Here is a 14,652-nt window from a genome sequence, read left to right on the forward strand (position 1 = left end):
CGGGACTATCGATATATCCGACCCTGTTTGCATGTAATTTTCTCCGTGCGTGCATAGAAATAGTATCGATATAACCGGGACTATCAATATATCCGATATCGATATAGCGAGACTTTACTGTATATTAACCCCCGGTCAACAGCAAAATGGGGGTATGTGGGAGTCGTCCTCTCCCCCAGTACTACACCCTCTAAAACCTGCACATTTTTCATGGCGTTGGCAAGGGTAGGATCCTGTAACTGGGCTGTACCATACCGGCCTGTTGGAGGAGGCAGCTTCTGGGTCCCTGGGTTCTCATCACCACTGGAAACCGGGAGGTTTTCTGGCGCTGGAGTTTCCTCGGCGGTCTCTGGGCCAGACTCCGTCTCCGGTGGTGCATTTGCTGTCCCTAGGAGGGCACAGGCTGGGGAGAGTAAATTAGAGGGGTAGGCTTGAGTATTCGCTGTACGCGTCTTACCTCTTCCCTTCCGAGGTAGTCGGGCCAGTCTTTCCTGGGTTTCTCTCCACAGTGGGTGAAAGGCCGGGCAGTCGCGTCCAATCAGGAGGGGGACAGTCAACCACGCCAGCTACCATGCGGATGATTCCCTTGGTTGTGGTCATGGTGAGTTCGGTGGTGTGGTACTCTCTGGTGTCTCCGTGGACACAGGAGACTGGGAGGGTTTTCTCTGGAGACAACCTGGTTGGATCCACCAGCGTTTGGCGCACCAAGGTGACCAGGCTTCCGGAGTCCAGCAGGGCATCAACATCCTGTTGATTTACTGTCACTGGACAGGTGGGGGGTCTTGTTAGTGAGCTGTCACGACTCCCCAGGAGGGAGGCGTATTGAGCAGGGTGGGCACTGGAAGAGTCAGCGGTCGGTATGAACTCTTCCGTTGGTTTTCCACACTGCCGTGAGATGTGTCCCGTCTCTCCGCATCTGTAGCATCGTCTGGGCTCAGTGCCCCTGAGTATCCGCCACTGCCTGGGTGGGCTTCTGATGCCATTTTGGCTGTGTTGGGAAGCTTGGGCACCTTTGTGCGGGCCATTCCAGTCCTGGGTGGGGATGTGTTGCCGGTTTCCTTCCTGGTCGTTCGCAGCATCTCCGCTGTGGCCTGGTACTGCTCCACTGCTGCCACTGTTTGACAGGCAGTAGTCAGCGACTGCTGACTGATGATCCTTTTTGCTTCATAGGGCAGGGCCCGTAAGTAGCGATCCACGACAATGGCCTCGACCACCTCAGCTGCTGTGCTCCTTTCCGGTTCCAGCCACTTCCGGGCGATGCGGGCCAATTCGTGCATCTGTGCCCGTGGAGGCTGGTCTGGCTGGAACGTCCCGGTGTGGAAGCGCTGTGCCATCCCGATCTTGGTGAGCCCATGTCTGCTGAGAATTTCAGCTTTTAGATAATCGTAGTCTTCTGCTCTGTCTGCGGCCAAGTCCAGGACAGCATTCAGTGATTCCCCTGTCAGGAAGCGTGCTAGCAATCCCACCCATTGCTGCTTGGGCCACCTTTCTCTAGTGGCTGTTGCTTCAAATGTATGCAGGTACGCCTCAATATCATCCGTCATCCCCATCTTGGCTAAAAAAATCACCCACCTTCACCCGGGGTATGTTCTTGGTGGCTATTTGTTTTTGCAAGAGCAATTCCTCTGCCTTCAGTTCATTTGCTCTGTTTTGCTCCTCTAGGAGAGCCAAATTGGCCTGATATTGGGCTTCCTGGCTTGTGAGAAGGGTTTTCAAGATGTCTTCCTTTTTTTTTTTGTAATTGAAGATATTTTCAATTTGGAAAAAACAAAACACAAACCATCTATGTCCATGCACTTATTAACGCTTGTCCAGTGCCCGCATCCTCCACCATATGTAATGTCATGAGCTCAGCGGGACAGGACAAGGAGTGCAATGGGCGACAGGTTTGAATGCAAACAAAGGTTTTAATAAAGGGTTTCAGGGGTAATTCACAAGCAACAAAGGCAAGAATAGCGTCTCTTCCAATACTTAAATCATAATAAAGTCTCTTCTGAGGTGAAACTGAAGACGGAGTTCTTTTCCATGAGTTTCTAGGCCTCACCCCTCTGGACGTCCTCCTCATGTAGCCTAGCCACCTTTAACAAGGGTCCGGATCCAGTGTCCTGTCGTATGGTCCCAACTGGCGGTGAGTTCCACACAGCAATCAGTTTCTCCACAGAGCACAGCAACATCGCTTATCTCCCCCGGCCTCCACACTCAGAGGCTCTCTTTCTTAAGGGCCTTGCTTGCCAATCAAGCCGTGATCAGCCACAGGTGTGGGGTTAGAATTGCTGCCTTCCACCAGATGGGGCCAAAACTCTCTCTGGGTGAAGCCATCTTCGGGGAATACGTCTGTGTAAGCTCTCAGTCGTACAGGAGTGGTCCATCGATGAGAAGGTTTCTTCAGCCGTCATCTGTACAAAAGTGAAGGTTTCGGACGTTTCATCTTAGGGGAATGTATTTGCCCTCCAGGACCCAGCCTCTCGTGACATCACAATATAATAATATATATATATATATATTATATATAATATATATATATATATATATATATATATATATATATATATATATATATATATATACAGGCGGCCCGGTAGTCGAGTGGTTAGCACATCGGCTTCACAGTGCAGAGGTCGCGGGTTCGCGTCCCCATCCGGCCTCCCTGTGTGGAGTTTGCATGTTCTCCCCGGACCCGCGTGGGTTTTCTCCGGGTCCTCCGGTTTCCTCCCGCACTCCAAAAACATGCATGGCAGGCAGATTGACCACTCAATTGTACCTAGGTGTGAGTGTGAGAGTGACTGTTGTATGTCTCTGTGTGCCCTGCGATTGGCTGGCAACCAATTCGGGGTGTACCCCGCCTCGTGTGTGTGTGTGTGTGTGTGTGTGTGTGTGTGTGTGTGTGTGTGTGTGTGTGTGTGTGTGTGTGTGTGTGTGTGTGTGTATATATATATATATATATATATATAGTGATACCTCAGCTTACAAACGCCTTGGCTAGCGAACTTTACACAACGAACTAAACACAGTGAAATTTGGACTCCTTTCAACTTTATTCACAGTTCAAAGGCAGACTGTTAAAATATCCCATCAATCAGCCTCCACAAATAACCCGCACAAGCTATCTGTACAATTTGAAGAGAACATACAAGCAAGGGAATCAGAATCAGAAAACCTTTATTCGTCCCACAATGGGGAAATTTGCAACCAGCTATTAATGAAGTTTCGTGTGTCTGCCTGCATCTGTTGCAATATCACAACTTCTAAGATGTACAACCCAGCGCTCCTTGAGACTCTTTATGCAAAAAGCTAGCCATTCCATCAAGCCATCAATAACCATCACCAAGGTAAATAAAACGACTTTATTATATAGTACAGTTTATTTCTTAATTACAACACCATATCACATTTATTTTACATAAAATAAGGTATATATTGTGTAGGTTTAAGGCTTAGAAAATTACAAAGTAGAAAATGATGTTTTATTGGGACCTGGGAACAGATTATTCTCACTTTAATGGTTTCCTATGGGAAATTAATGTTTGGGATACACACTTTTCGCCTTACACGCTCTCTCTGGGAACGAATTAAGTTTGTAAGCCAAGGAATCACTGTATCTCTCTCTCTCTCTCTCTCTCTCTCTCTCTCTCTCTCTCTCTCTCTCTCTCTCTCTCTCTCTCTCTCTCTGTCTCTCTGTGTGTCTCTCTCTGTGTGTCTCTCTCTCGCTTTGTCTCCCTGTCTCTCTTCCTCTCTCTCGCACTCTCTCTCTGTGTCTCTCTCTCTCTCTCTCTCTCTCTCTCTCTCTCTCTCTCTCTCTCTCTCTCTCTCTCTCTCTCTCTCTCTCTCTCTCTCTCTCTCTCGACCTACATGTATGTGCATGACTTGACTTTGTCCAAGTGGCATTTCTTTGTTGAAACGGGCTCCTGTGTTTGATTTGGCAGATGATGATGACACACCGCGTTGCTTCCCACCTTCTCTGGCTGACGTGTCTAAGTGTGCTGGTCTGGGGTGGCCTCGCATCCGCTTTCAGGATCTGTGCCTGCAATGTGCACCAAGTCAACTCCCAGGACGCATCACACAAGAGACTGCTGCACACTCTTACACGGGTACCTTCCAGATGCACGTCAACGCAGTCTTACTTTGGATGTGCTGAAAATGGTGCATGTGTATAGATCACTTCTCGCTGCGACGTGACGTTCCTTCAGGGAGTGATGGCTGCCGATGGATCCTTTGTCAAAACACTACTGGCATCACTGGACAGGTATGGTGGAAGGTACTGACCAACTTGGACGACTAAACTTATTTCCTTACTGAAGAACGGATTTTCCGGACTACCCAAAAGCCGTCATTTTAATAATAATAATAATAATCTTCTTTTCCTTTCGGCTTTTCCCTTCAGGGGTCGCCACAGCAAATCAATGTCCTCCATATATCCCGGTTTTGTGCATCCTCTTCTCTCACACCAGCTACCTTCATGTCCTCTTCGACCACATTCATAAACCTCCTCTTCGGTCTTCCTCTCTGTCTCCTGCCTGGCAGTTCAAGGCTCAGCATCCTTTTCCCGATATAGTCACTCTCTCTCCTCTGGACATGTCCAAACCATCTCAATCTGGCCTCTTTGACTTTCTCTCCAAAGGCTCTAATATGAGTTGTCCCTCTAATGTACTCATTCTTGATCCTATCCAACCTGGTCACTCCCAAAGAAAACATCAACATATTGAGCTCTAATTCCTGTCTTTTCTTCAGTGGCACTGTCTCCAGTCCAAACATCATGGCTGGTCTCACCACAGTTTTATACACTTTCCCTTTCATCCTAGCGGAAACCCTCCTTATCACACATCACACCTGACATTTTTCTCCAGCCGCTCCAGCCTGCCTGGACACGCTTCTTCACCTCTTTTCCACACTCTCCATCGCTCTGGACAGTTGACCCCAAGTACTTAAAATCCGCCACCTTCTTTATCTCTTCTCCCTGTAGCATCACTCTTGCACTTGGATCCCTCTCATTCACACACATATATTCCGTCTTGCTGCGACTGATCTTCATTCCTCTCCTTTCCAGGGCATATCTCTAGTTTCTCCGCCACCTGTTCCCCGTTCTCGTTACAGATCACAATGTCATCTGCAAACATCATGGTGCAAGGAGATTCTTGTCTAACATCGTCTGTCAGCCTGTCCATCACCATAGCAAATAAGAAGGGGCTTAGAGCTGACCCCTGGTGGAGTCCCACCTCCACCTTGAATTCCTCCGTCACACCGACAGCACACCTCACAACTGTCTTACAGTCATGATAAATGTCTTGCACCGCTCTGGCATACTTTTCCATCACTCCAGACTTCCACATGCAATACCACAGCTCTTCTCTGGGCACCCGGTCATACGCTTTCTCCAGATCTGCAAAGACACAATGCAATTCCTTCTGACCTTCTCTGTACTTCTCTATCAGCATTCTTAAAGCAAACACTGCATCCGTCGTACTCTTTTTTTTGGCATGAAGCCATACTGCTGCTCACAAATATTCACTTCTGCTCTTAGTCTCGCTTCAACTACTCTTTCCCAGAGTTTCAATAATAACAATAATACTAATAATAATGATAATAATAGTAGTAATAGTAATTGTAATAATAGTAGTAATATTAATAGTAATAGTAACAGTGGCAGCGGCAGTGGTAATAATAATAATAATAATAATAATAATAATAATAAGAAGAAGAAGATGAATCAGAGAAGAGGATGCACAAAACCGGGATAGATTGACATTGATTCGGTGTGGCGACCCCTGAAGGGACCCCTGAAGGGAAAAACCGAAAGGAAGAGAATAATAATAATAATAATAATAATTCATTTAATTTCTAAGCGCCTTTCAAAAACTCTCAAGGTCACTTTACTGCCACAGGCTACGTTTTTTTTCTGTGGGTGAGCAGCGGCAGTCACACACGCGCCAGCGTTCACTCAACCCGGAAGTCACTCAGATAGAAAGCTAGCTAGCTAATAGATAGCGAACAGAGAGCTAGCTACACCTTCAATCAACCTAGAAGTAACTCTGTTAGGAAACTAGCTTGCTAATAGATAGCCAGCTAGGCCTTCAGTCAACCCGGGAGTAACTCAAATAGAAAGCTAGCTAGTTAATAGACAGCTAATATATAGCTAAGTAACTCAAATAGAAAGCTAGCTAGCTAATAAATAGCTAACAGATAGCTAGCTAGGCCTTCACTCAACCCGGAAGTAACTCGGATAGAAAACTAGCTTGCTAATAGACAGCTAAAACATTGCTAACAGATAGCTAGCTAGATAGCTAATTCATAGCTGCAGCTGTTGTTAAAGCACTATACAAACCAATATTGGATTGTATTTTGGATATCCGCCCTTATTTCAAGCTCATATAACTCCAAACCCATACCATTTGGGAATTAACTATTTTTTTCTCATGAAAGAAGAGAGTCTACGGTGTCTCATGCTTTATTGAATGTTTATGTAGTCCTACAAATCAATGTTCTGTGGAATTCGAATGACTATGACAAAAACCCTGGCACTGGAGTGGACACATTTTTTCATCTGGCAGTGAATGAGTTAAGACACGAGACTTTTCATCAAAAGAGGACCACACGCCTTATACGCAGGTTGGTGCGGTTATATTTTACAATTGACATGCTGGACTTTTGAGAGTTTAAGTTAAACAATGACTTAAAATAATAGATAGCCAGATAGCCAACAGCTCGCCAGCTAGACAGCTTACAACCAGCCGGCTAGACAGCTGTTAGCTAGCCAGCTAGCTAATGGATAGCTAATAAATAGCTAATAGCCAGACAGCCAACCAGCGAGACAGCTGATAGCTCGCCAGCTAGCTAATGTATAGCTAATAAATAAGTAATAAATAGCCATCCAGCTGGTCAGCTAATTGCTAGGCAGCTAGCTAATGGATAGCTAATAAATAGCTAATATATAGCCAGATAGCGAAAAGCTAGCCAGATAACAGCTAGCTCAACAGCTTATAGCTTGTAGCTAACGATCTCAGGGGTGTGTTGTAAGCACGATCCAAATTAAATGTCACACCACCATGGCGATTCAGTCAAGGGTTTTGCTGTTGCATGAAAATAGCTTCTTTTACTCCGCTTACTTGGTTTGAAAGGGGAATAAAATAAGGTCCCCCCAAACCTCCGACACCTTGAAAGAAGTACAGATAACGGCTGAAGAAACCTTTTCATCGATGGACCACTCCTGGAGTGGACCACTCCTCCACTCCTATACCACTGAGCTTACACAGACCTCAGCTCACAAACTTAATTGGTTCCCACAAAGTGTGTGTAAAGTTTGTCTTCCAAACATTTATTTCCCATACGAAACCATTAAAAATGAGACTAATCCGTTCCCAGGTCCCCATAAAACATATATACAGTAAAGTCTCGTTATATCGATATCGGATATATCGATAGTCCCGGTTATATCGATACTATTTCTATGCACGCACGGAGAAAATTACATGCAAACAGGGTCGGATATATCGATAGTCCCGGTTATATCGATATTTTTTCGGACTCCCTTGAATATCGATATAACGAGACTTTACTGTATATACTAAACAAGTCTTACAACTACACAAAATAGCCTTTATTTTATGTAAATAAATGTGCTATTGTATTGTCATTATAGAAATAAATGTTGTTGCCTCTTGATGATATCTGAGTGAAGTTGCCGTGCTTTCTCGTTGATAATACCCTCACTCACACTGTCCCCTGAGACCGTTGATTAGACAACACAGAAGCACCCTTAATAGCTTCTGTGTTTTTAAGGATGGTAGCAATGGTCGACATAGCGTACTGAGACGCTAAGTCAAAACTTTATACCGTGACTGTAAAGTGACCTTGAGAGTTTTGAAAGACGCTGAGAAATGAAATGATGATGATTATTATTATTAGCTATCTATTAGCTAGCTAGATGTCTATCTCTTTCAGTTACTTCCGGATTGAGTGAATGCTGGCGCATGTGGCTGCCACTGCTCACATGCAGAAAAAATATCCTGTGAATGTAAAGTGACCTTGACAGTTTTGAAAGGCACTTATAAATGAAATGGATTATTATTAGTATTATTATTATTGTTATTATTATTATTAGCTATTAGCTGGCTAGCTAGCTTTCTATCTATTTGAGTTACTTCTGGGTTGAGTGAACGCTGGCGCGTGTGGCTAATGCTGCTCACCCACAGAAAAACCTATTCTGTGACTGTAAAGTGACCTTGAGGGTTTTGAAAGGCACTTAGAAATCACATTTATTATTATTATTATTATTATTATTATTATTAGTATTATTATTATTATTATTATTAGCTAGCTAGATAGATAGATAGCTATCTAATAAATATCTAGCTATTTGGCTATCTAGCTAGCTAGCTAACGTATCCTGTGACTGTAAAGTGACCTTGAAAGTTTTGAAAGGCGCTTAGAAATGAAATGTATTATTATTATTATTATTATTAAAGTCACACAAACGCACACCTCGTTGGGGTTTTTTGATGATTTCCTTCTGCTCAACCGTCATTTTCTTTTGTGACCTCTTCGGCTTAACACTAGCCTGTGGTGGGTCTTTTTCGCTCCCATAATAGCAAGAGTACGACACTCGATAACAAACCACATCTGCGCTCAAAGAAAGGGAGTGATGAAAACTAGTCCGTCAGCTACTGTGGCGCTGTTCGACCGTGTGGTTTGGTGTTCATCCGCCGAAAACTGGTACACCAGCCACCATGGCGCTCCATGTGGTTTGGTTCGTCCGCCAAAAACTACTTTGTTCGACTATATGCTCGCGAATTTAATGTTCGTAAGGCGAAAAGTTGGTGCGCTAAAGCGTTGGTTAACTGAGGTATGACTGTATTCTGAACTGGCAGGCTTTCGGATCAACGCGGTGCTTGTGGTAACCTTGAATCTTGCAATGATGTCATGTCTGCTTTCTGACCCTCAACAGGGAAGCTCAAAGGTATGATCCATTTTATGAGCATGTTGTCAAAGCTTTTGCATTGAGTTTTCTAATCCAATCTACTAATCTGGCAAACTATCTATTAGCTAGCTATCTGATTAGCTAGCTATCTATTAGCTATCAGCTAGCTAGATGTCTAGCTATTAGCTGTCTATTAGCTAGCTGGCTGGCTATATGTTAGCTATCTATCCAGCTAGCTAACTATCCATTAGCTGGCTAGCTGGTTGGTTGGCTATTTATTAGCTATCTATTAACTAGCTAGCTGGTTGGCTGGCTATCTATTAGCTCGCTAGCTAGCTAACTTGCTATCTTCTAGCTAGCTAATGGCTAGCTTTTTATTTATTTGAGTTATTCTGGGTTTAGTGAACGCTGGCGTGTGTGGCTGCCGCTGCTCACCTACATAAAAACTATGGCTATGGCTATGACTATGACGACTGTGACTGTAAAGTGACCATGAGAGTTTTGAAAGGCCCTTAGAAATCAAATGTATCATTTGCTACCTATTTGATATCTATTAGCTATCTGGCTGACTGGCTATCTAAATCGCTGGCTATCGAGCTAGGTATGTGTTGGCCATCGATTGGCTAGCTAGCTAGCTTTCCATCTCTTTGATTTACTTGCGGGTTGAGTGAACGCTGGCGCGTGTGGCTGCCGCTGCTCACCCACAGAAAAACGTCTCCTGTGACTGTAAAGTGACCTTTAGAGTTTTGGAAGACACTTAGAAATCAAATGTATTATTATTATTATTATTATTATATTATTATCATCATCACAACCTGCCGACTTTGAGGCTTATGATTCTCTGTCTATGGCTAGACATGAGAAATGACATACATGTATATATAGTATTGTATCAAATTATAATTCTGTGTTGGTGGGGGGAGGGTCTGTCTTATTTAGCGTGTTGACAAGTTCAATCTAAGTTTCCATGATTGTTGTAGACTTCAAGGATGCATGATTTTTTTTCTCTCAAGCCAAAACCTTATCAAGCCCAGAGCGATCGCGGTTTTTTTGGTAAAAATTTTCAGTTAAATAAATTTTGTAAACAATTGGAGCAAGTAAATACAGTGGTACCTAAGGTCACGAACCTAATTGGTTCTCAGAAAGTGTGTGTACGGCCAAAAGTTCGTCTTCCAAACATTTATTTCCCATAAGAAACAATTGAAATGAGAATAACCCCTTCCCAGGTCCCCATAAAATATAATGAAAGAAATAAACTTTACTGGATAAAAGTGTGTAATCCAAACATTAATTTCCCATAGGAAACCATTAAAATGAGAGTGATCCGTTCCCAGGTCCCCATAAAACAATTTTCTACCAAATAAACCTTAAAACTACACAAAATAGACATTAATTTATGTATATGTGCTGTTGTATTGTAATGAAATAAATAAACTGTACTGTGTATAATAAAGTGGTTTTATTGACCTTTGTGATGGCCGTTGATGTAGTTGCCTCTTGATGATAACCGAGTGAAGTTGCCGTGCTTTCTGATAATACCCTCACTCACACTGTCCCCTGCTACCCGATTTTCGTTCATCCAAAGCAACAGAAGTTGGTCAACCTCTTCTATTGCTTGAGACCGTTGCTTAGACAACACAGAAACACATAGCAATGGTCGACTTAGCGTACGGGTACTGGGACGCTAAGTCACACAAACGCACAACATGATCTCCTTCTTCTGCTCGACCGTCATTTTCTTTTGTGTCGTCTTTGGCTGAACACTAGCCTGTGGTGGGGTCCTTTTCGGTCCCATCGTAGCAAAAGTACTACAGTCAAAGAAAGGGGGTGATGAAAACTAGTACGCCAGCCTGTTCGACCGTGTGGTTTGGTCCGTCCCCCGAAAACTAGTTTGTCAGCCAAGACTCGCAAATTTAATGTGGTGAAAAATTTGTGAGCTGAAGCATTCGTATGCCGAGGTATCACTGTACCTAAATCTTTGTGCTTGTCAAATGTCACAATAACCGCAACTAAATCAAAACCCTGTATGTGACCAAAATGGCATGTTTGTTCTTAAGAAAAAAAATCTGACTCGAATGGCTTATCATTGTAAAAAGTGGCAGTTTGTTAACAGGCTAGGCGTCTTTTAGGGCTCTTCCAAAGAAGAACTGTTCCAAATTATGAAAAGGTTTCTTCGGCCATCATCTGTACTTCTTTCAAGGTGTCGGACTGTTCAAAATGTATTCACCACCTGATATGCAGACATGGAAGTCAGTACTCAAACAATACAATAGATAGATTTAATAGATACGATGGATTGGATTGGATTTGCCTTTATTAGTCTCGCAGTGGAGAAATTTACATTTCACAGCAGCGAAGTTATGAATGGAATGAAAGTAGAAAAAAATACTGGAGCTGCTGGAAAGGCAGCCATTCTCGCTACATCCACCACAACGGCTGCCCCTTTATCTGTGACCACGATATCTGGTTGGTTGTCAATTAGCATCTTGTCAGTCTGTATCTGGAAGTCCCACAGGTCATTCCCATTTTGACTTTGGGGTTTCCAGTCCATACTCCGTACAGATGTTTCTGTAGACTATGGCAGCCACCTGGTTATGGCGCTCCATGTAGGCTTTCCTCTACCCTTTCTCTATGACCATGATATCTGGTTGGCCATTAGCATCTTGTCTGGAAGTCCCACAGGATCTTTGCTCGGTTATTCTTTACCACCTTTGGAGCTGTCCCATTTTGACCTTGGGGTTTCCACTCCATACTCCGCACAGATGTAGAGGTAGACAATGCTAGCCACCTGTTTATGGCATATCTACCGGCATCCCACTACGTGACAAATTATTGTGGCGCCTAATTAATCAGAATCAGAAAACCTTTCATGGTCCCACAATGGGGAATTTGCAGTCAACAGCAGCAATTTGAAAGGGGATGGGGTGGGTGGGGTGTGTGAAAGGATAGAAAAACAAGATAGTCTAAGCATAGTAAAATAAAAATGTCAGCAGACTGAGATGTATACTGTAAATGTGCAAAACTGTTTCCTAGAAAAACTGTACAAGTATCAAGAAAGGTATATTGATATATGTAGCTGTATTGCATCAACCCATATTTACAGTACAAGTTTCCAGTTTTTTTTTTCATGTGATTATTGAGAATTGAGAAGCCTGACAGCAGTCGGTAGGAACGAGCGGCGGTACCTCTCCTTCTTGCAGCGTGGGTGAAACAGTCTGGCTGAAGGAGCTACCCAGTGCTGTCAGGGTGGGCATGGGGGCGAGGGAGGGGCTGTCCATCATCTCATCATCATTAGTTGAATTCATTCAACCCTGCCTCTGACTAACAGGCTCATTAACAGCAGCCTTGTTGATTGTACTCAGCGATTGGTTGGTGGAAGTGCTTGACCTGTAATTGATGGATCCGACGCTCGCATGTGTGATTGTTGAACAGAATGTGAGCGTCTTAATGTGGCCTGGTGGAGGGCGCCGTGTGCTTGTGGTGTTCCTCGTTGACGAACATTTATGTGATGAGTGCTTCTCAAACTGGGTTACGGTGAATTGTGTGCATAAATACCATATTTTCCGCTGTATAAGGCCAACTTGATCTTCTTGAAAAGATGACCCTTATATGTGAAGTCATATTGAGGTCTGGCAATGACTGTCAGCTGCCACCGACTTCACTTCCCTTCCGTAGAAGGAGTGCGTACCCCCAGCCTCTACTGTAGTACCTTACACCACGGTGTGCCTTATACTTGGAAAACTTTGAGATATTTCTAGATTATATTTGTAAAACTTCTGTCATTCATTGAAGGTGCGCCTTCTATATGGAAAAGGTTTGAAAAGACACCATTCCTTGGGATGCGCCTTATACACCGGAAAATACAGTATTTGTTTTTTATTGTGTATTTTGAACATTTGTCAAGTAAAATAAACATACAATGCATATGTGAGGGACAAAAAAGACAGGACAAACAAATAATTAAGCGTTAGCATCTGTGTGCCATACCTTGCGGCACAGTTGTCCAACTCAAGGCCCGGGCGCCAAATCCGGCCTGCCACATCATTTTTTTCATCTATCAAGCTAGCTAGTAATCGTGCTAGCGATCGAGCTAGCAATGTAGCTAGCCAGCAATCACGCTAGTTAGTGAGATAGCTAGCGATCGATCTAGGTAGCTCTCTTTCTATTCAGCTAGTTCATGGGTGGGCAAACTTTTTGACTCGCGGGCCACAATGGGTTCTAAAATTTGACAAAGGGGCCGGGCCAGGAGCATTTGGAGGGAGTGTTTGGGCCGGATATACTAAAGCATTAAAGAACAACCGACGTCTCCGGACAAGTTGTGTCCATAATTTGTCAAATCGCTTCAAATGACTTCTACTGAGTGTATTTTACAAAGATTCAGAAAAAGAAAAAAACAAAACCTGAACAAATTCAGGAATGGTGCACCGCATATAGCTATATATTTATATAGTTTTAAGACTTGCGCTGAATATTCCGGAAGTCTTGTTTTTGAGTTGGTGACGAGTCACGTCACTGAAGGAACGCCCCTGACCGAGAAAGGACACACTGTAGCAGTCCTTTGATCACGTCAATGTATTTTGCGGTACTTTGTTTGGTCTGAAAACTTCATGTTGATCCGTGTCGTTGGCGAAATTAGAAGGAAAACACATAAATAACGCGATGGTGAATCCTTGTGTGTTGTGACAAAAATGTTGAGCCATTTTCACACGGAGCTTTGTCGCAATCTTCTGCCTTTTTCGGTGCGACATTTCCCCCCACCACCCCCTATGCCTCAAAATGACACGGAATATATTCTTTAATCGATTGCCAACATGTATGCTTTCATCTTCAGAACTATTTGAATCATATTCATAACTGGATGAGTAACAAGAAAGCATCTTCTCCGAAGCTGAAGCCATTGTTTTGATTCTTGAGCAACGCAAGACGTCTTGGCGTGACACCACGAATGGGGCGGGACCTTCTGAAACTGGCCACTTCCGGTTTCGATTTTTTTTGCAGTTTCAGCACACTTTAAATCATTTTTATTTGTGTTTTTCATTCGACTAAAATATCATACTGCATGTTTTGGGTATTTTAGATGCTATAAAACATTTTTCTGATGTCATTTAGGAAACAAAAAAGTGATGTCGGTTGTCCTTTAAATGTAGTGTGTGCAAACCTCATAGCACAGTAAGAACACTACAACCCAATTTGGATTGGATTTGCCTTTATTAGTCTCGCAGTGGAGACATTTACATTTCACAACAGCAAAGGGATGAAAGGGATGTTTTTTTGATTGATTTATTATCAGTCTTTCAAATGTGAAAAATAGCCCTTATCAGTTCATAAATTTGTCTCAAGGAATATGCAATATATTGCATTTACATAATATGTTGCAGATACTGGGAGGAGGAAATGTAAATAGATTAAAATAGCATTCACACTGATTTATCAAGATTGCGTCTGCTTTTAATCAGGTTCAATCGAAAGTGGAAAGTTAAAGAAATCAACATTTATTGAAAAATGGAATCACTTCCAACATTCAGTGCATATTATTACACAACGGAATACTCAAGCTCAATAATATCTACTTGTGTTAAACTCCGCAAAATCATGGATGGATTGTCCTGACCGCGCACTCTACAAACTTGCCACGGATGCCCTCGCTCCCCTTCATGCGCAAACAGTAAACATGTATCGTTGCCAAGCACACAGACATGGGCTTACAGTTGAAATTTGCATACTCGGCACAGCAGCCAATC

General features: G+C 43.3%; 1 protein-coding gene across 6 annotated transcripts in view; it reads left to right on the forward strand.

Moving 5' to 3' along the window:
* LOC148903510 (deoxyribonuclease-1-like 2) overlaps positions 1-14,652 on the forward strand; it is a 35,075-nt gene that overhangs the window by 7,494 nt on the left and 12,929 nt on the right. For 2 of the 6 annotated variants that reach the window (XM_089003927.1, XM_089003894.1), the window contains exons 2-4: positions 3,924-4,088; positions 4,155-4,255; positions 8,939-8,950. In XM_089003927.1, the coding sequence (XP_088860053.1) occupies positions 3,924-4,088; positions 4,155-4,255; positions 8,939-8,950 (278 nt within the window). Of the gene's footprint in view, positions 1-2,037; positions 2,129-3,923; positions 4,089-4,154; positions 4,256-8,938; positions 8,951-14,652 lie in introns of all 6 variants that reach the window. The other 4 variants (XM_089003936.1, XM_089003902.1, XM_089003908.1 and 1 more) reach the window with 4 other exon arrangements.

The sequence above is a fragment of the Hippocampus bargibanti genome, linkage group LG01 (genome assembly GCF_051943395.1).
Source record: "Hippocampus bargibanti isolate YZ-2025 linkage group LG01, ASM5194339v1, whole genome shotgun sequence".
Classification (NCBI taxonomy): domain Eukaryota; kingdom Metazoa; phylum Chordata; class Actinopteri; order Syngnathiformes; family Syngnathidae; genus Hippocampus; species Hippocampus bargibanti.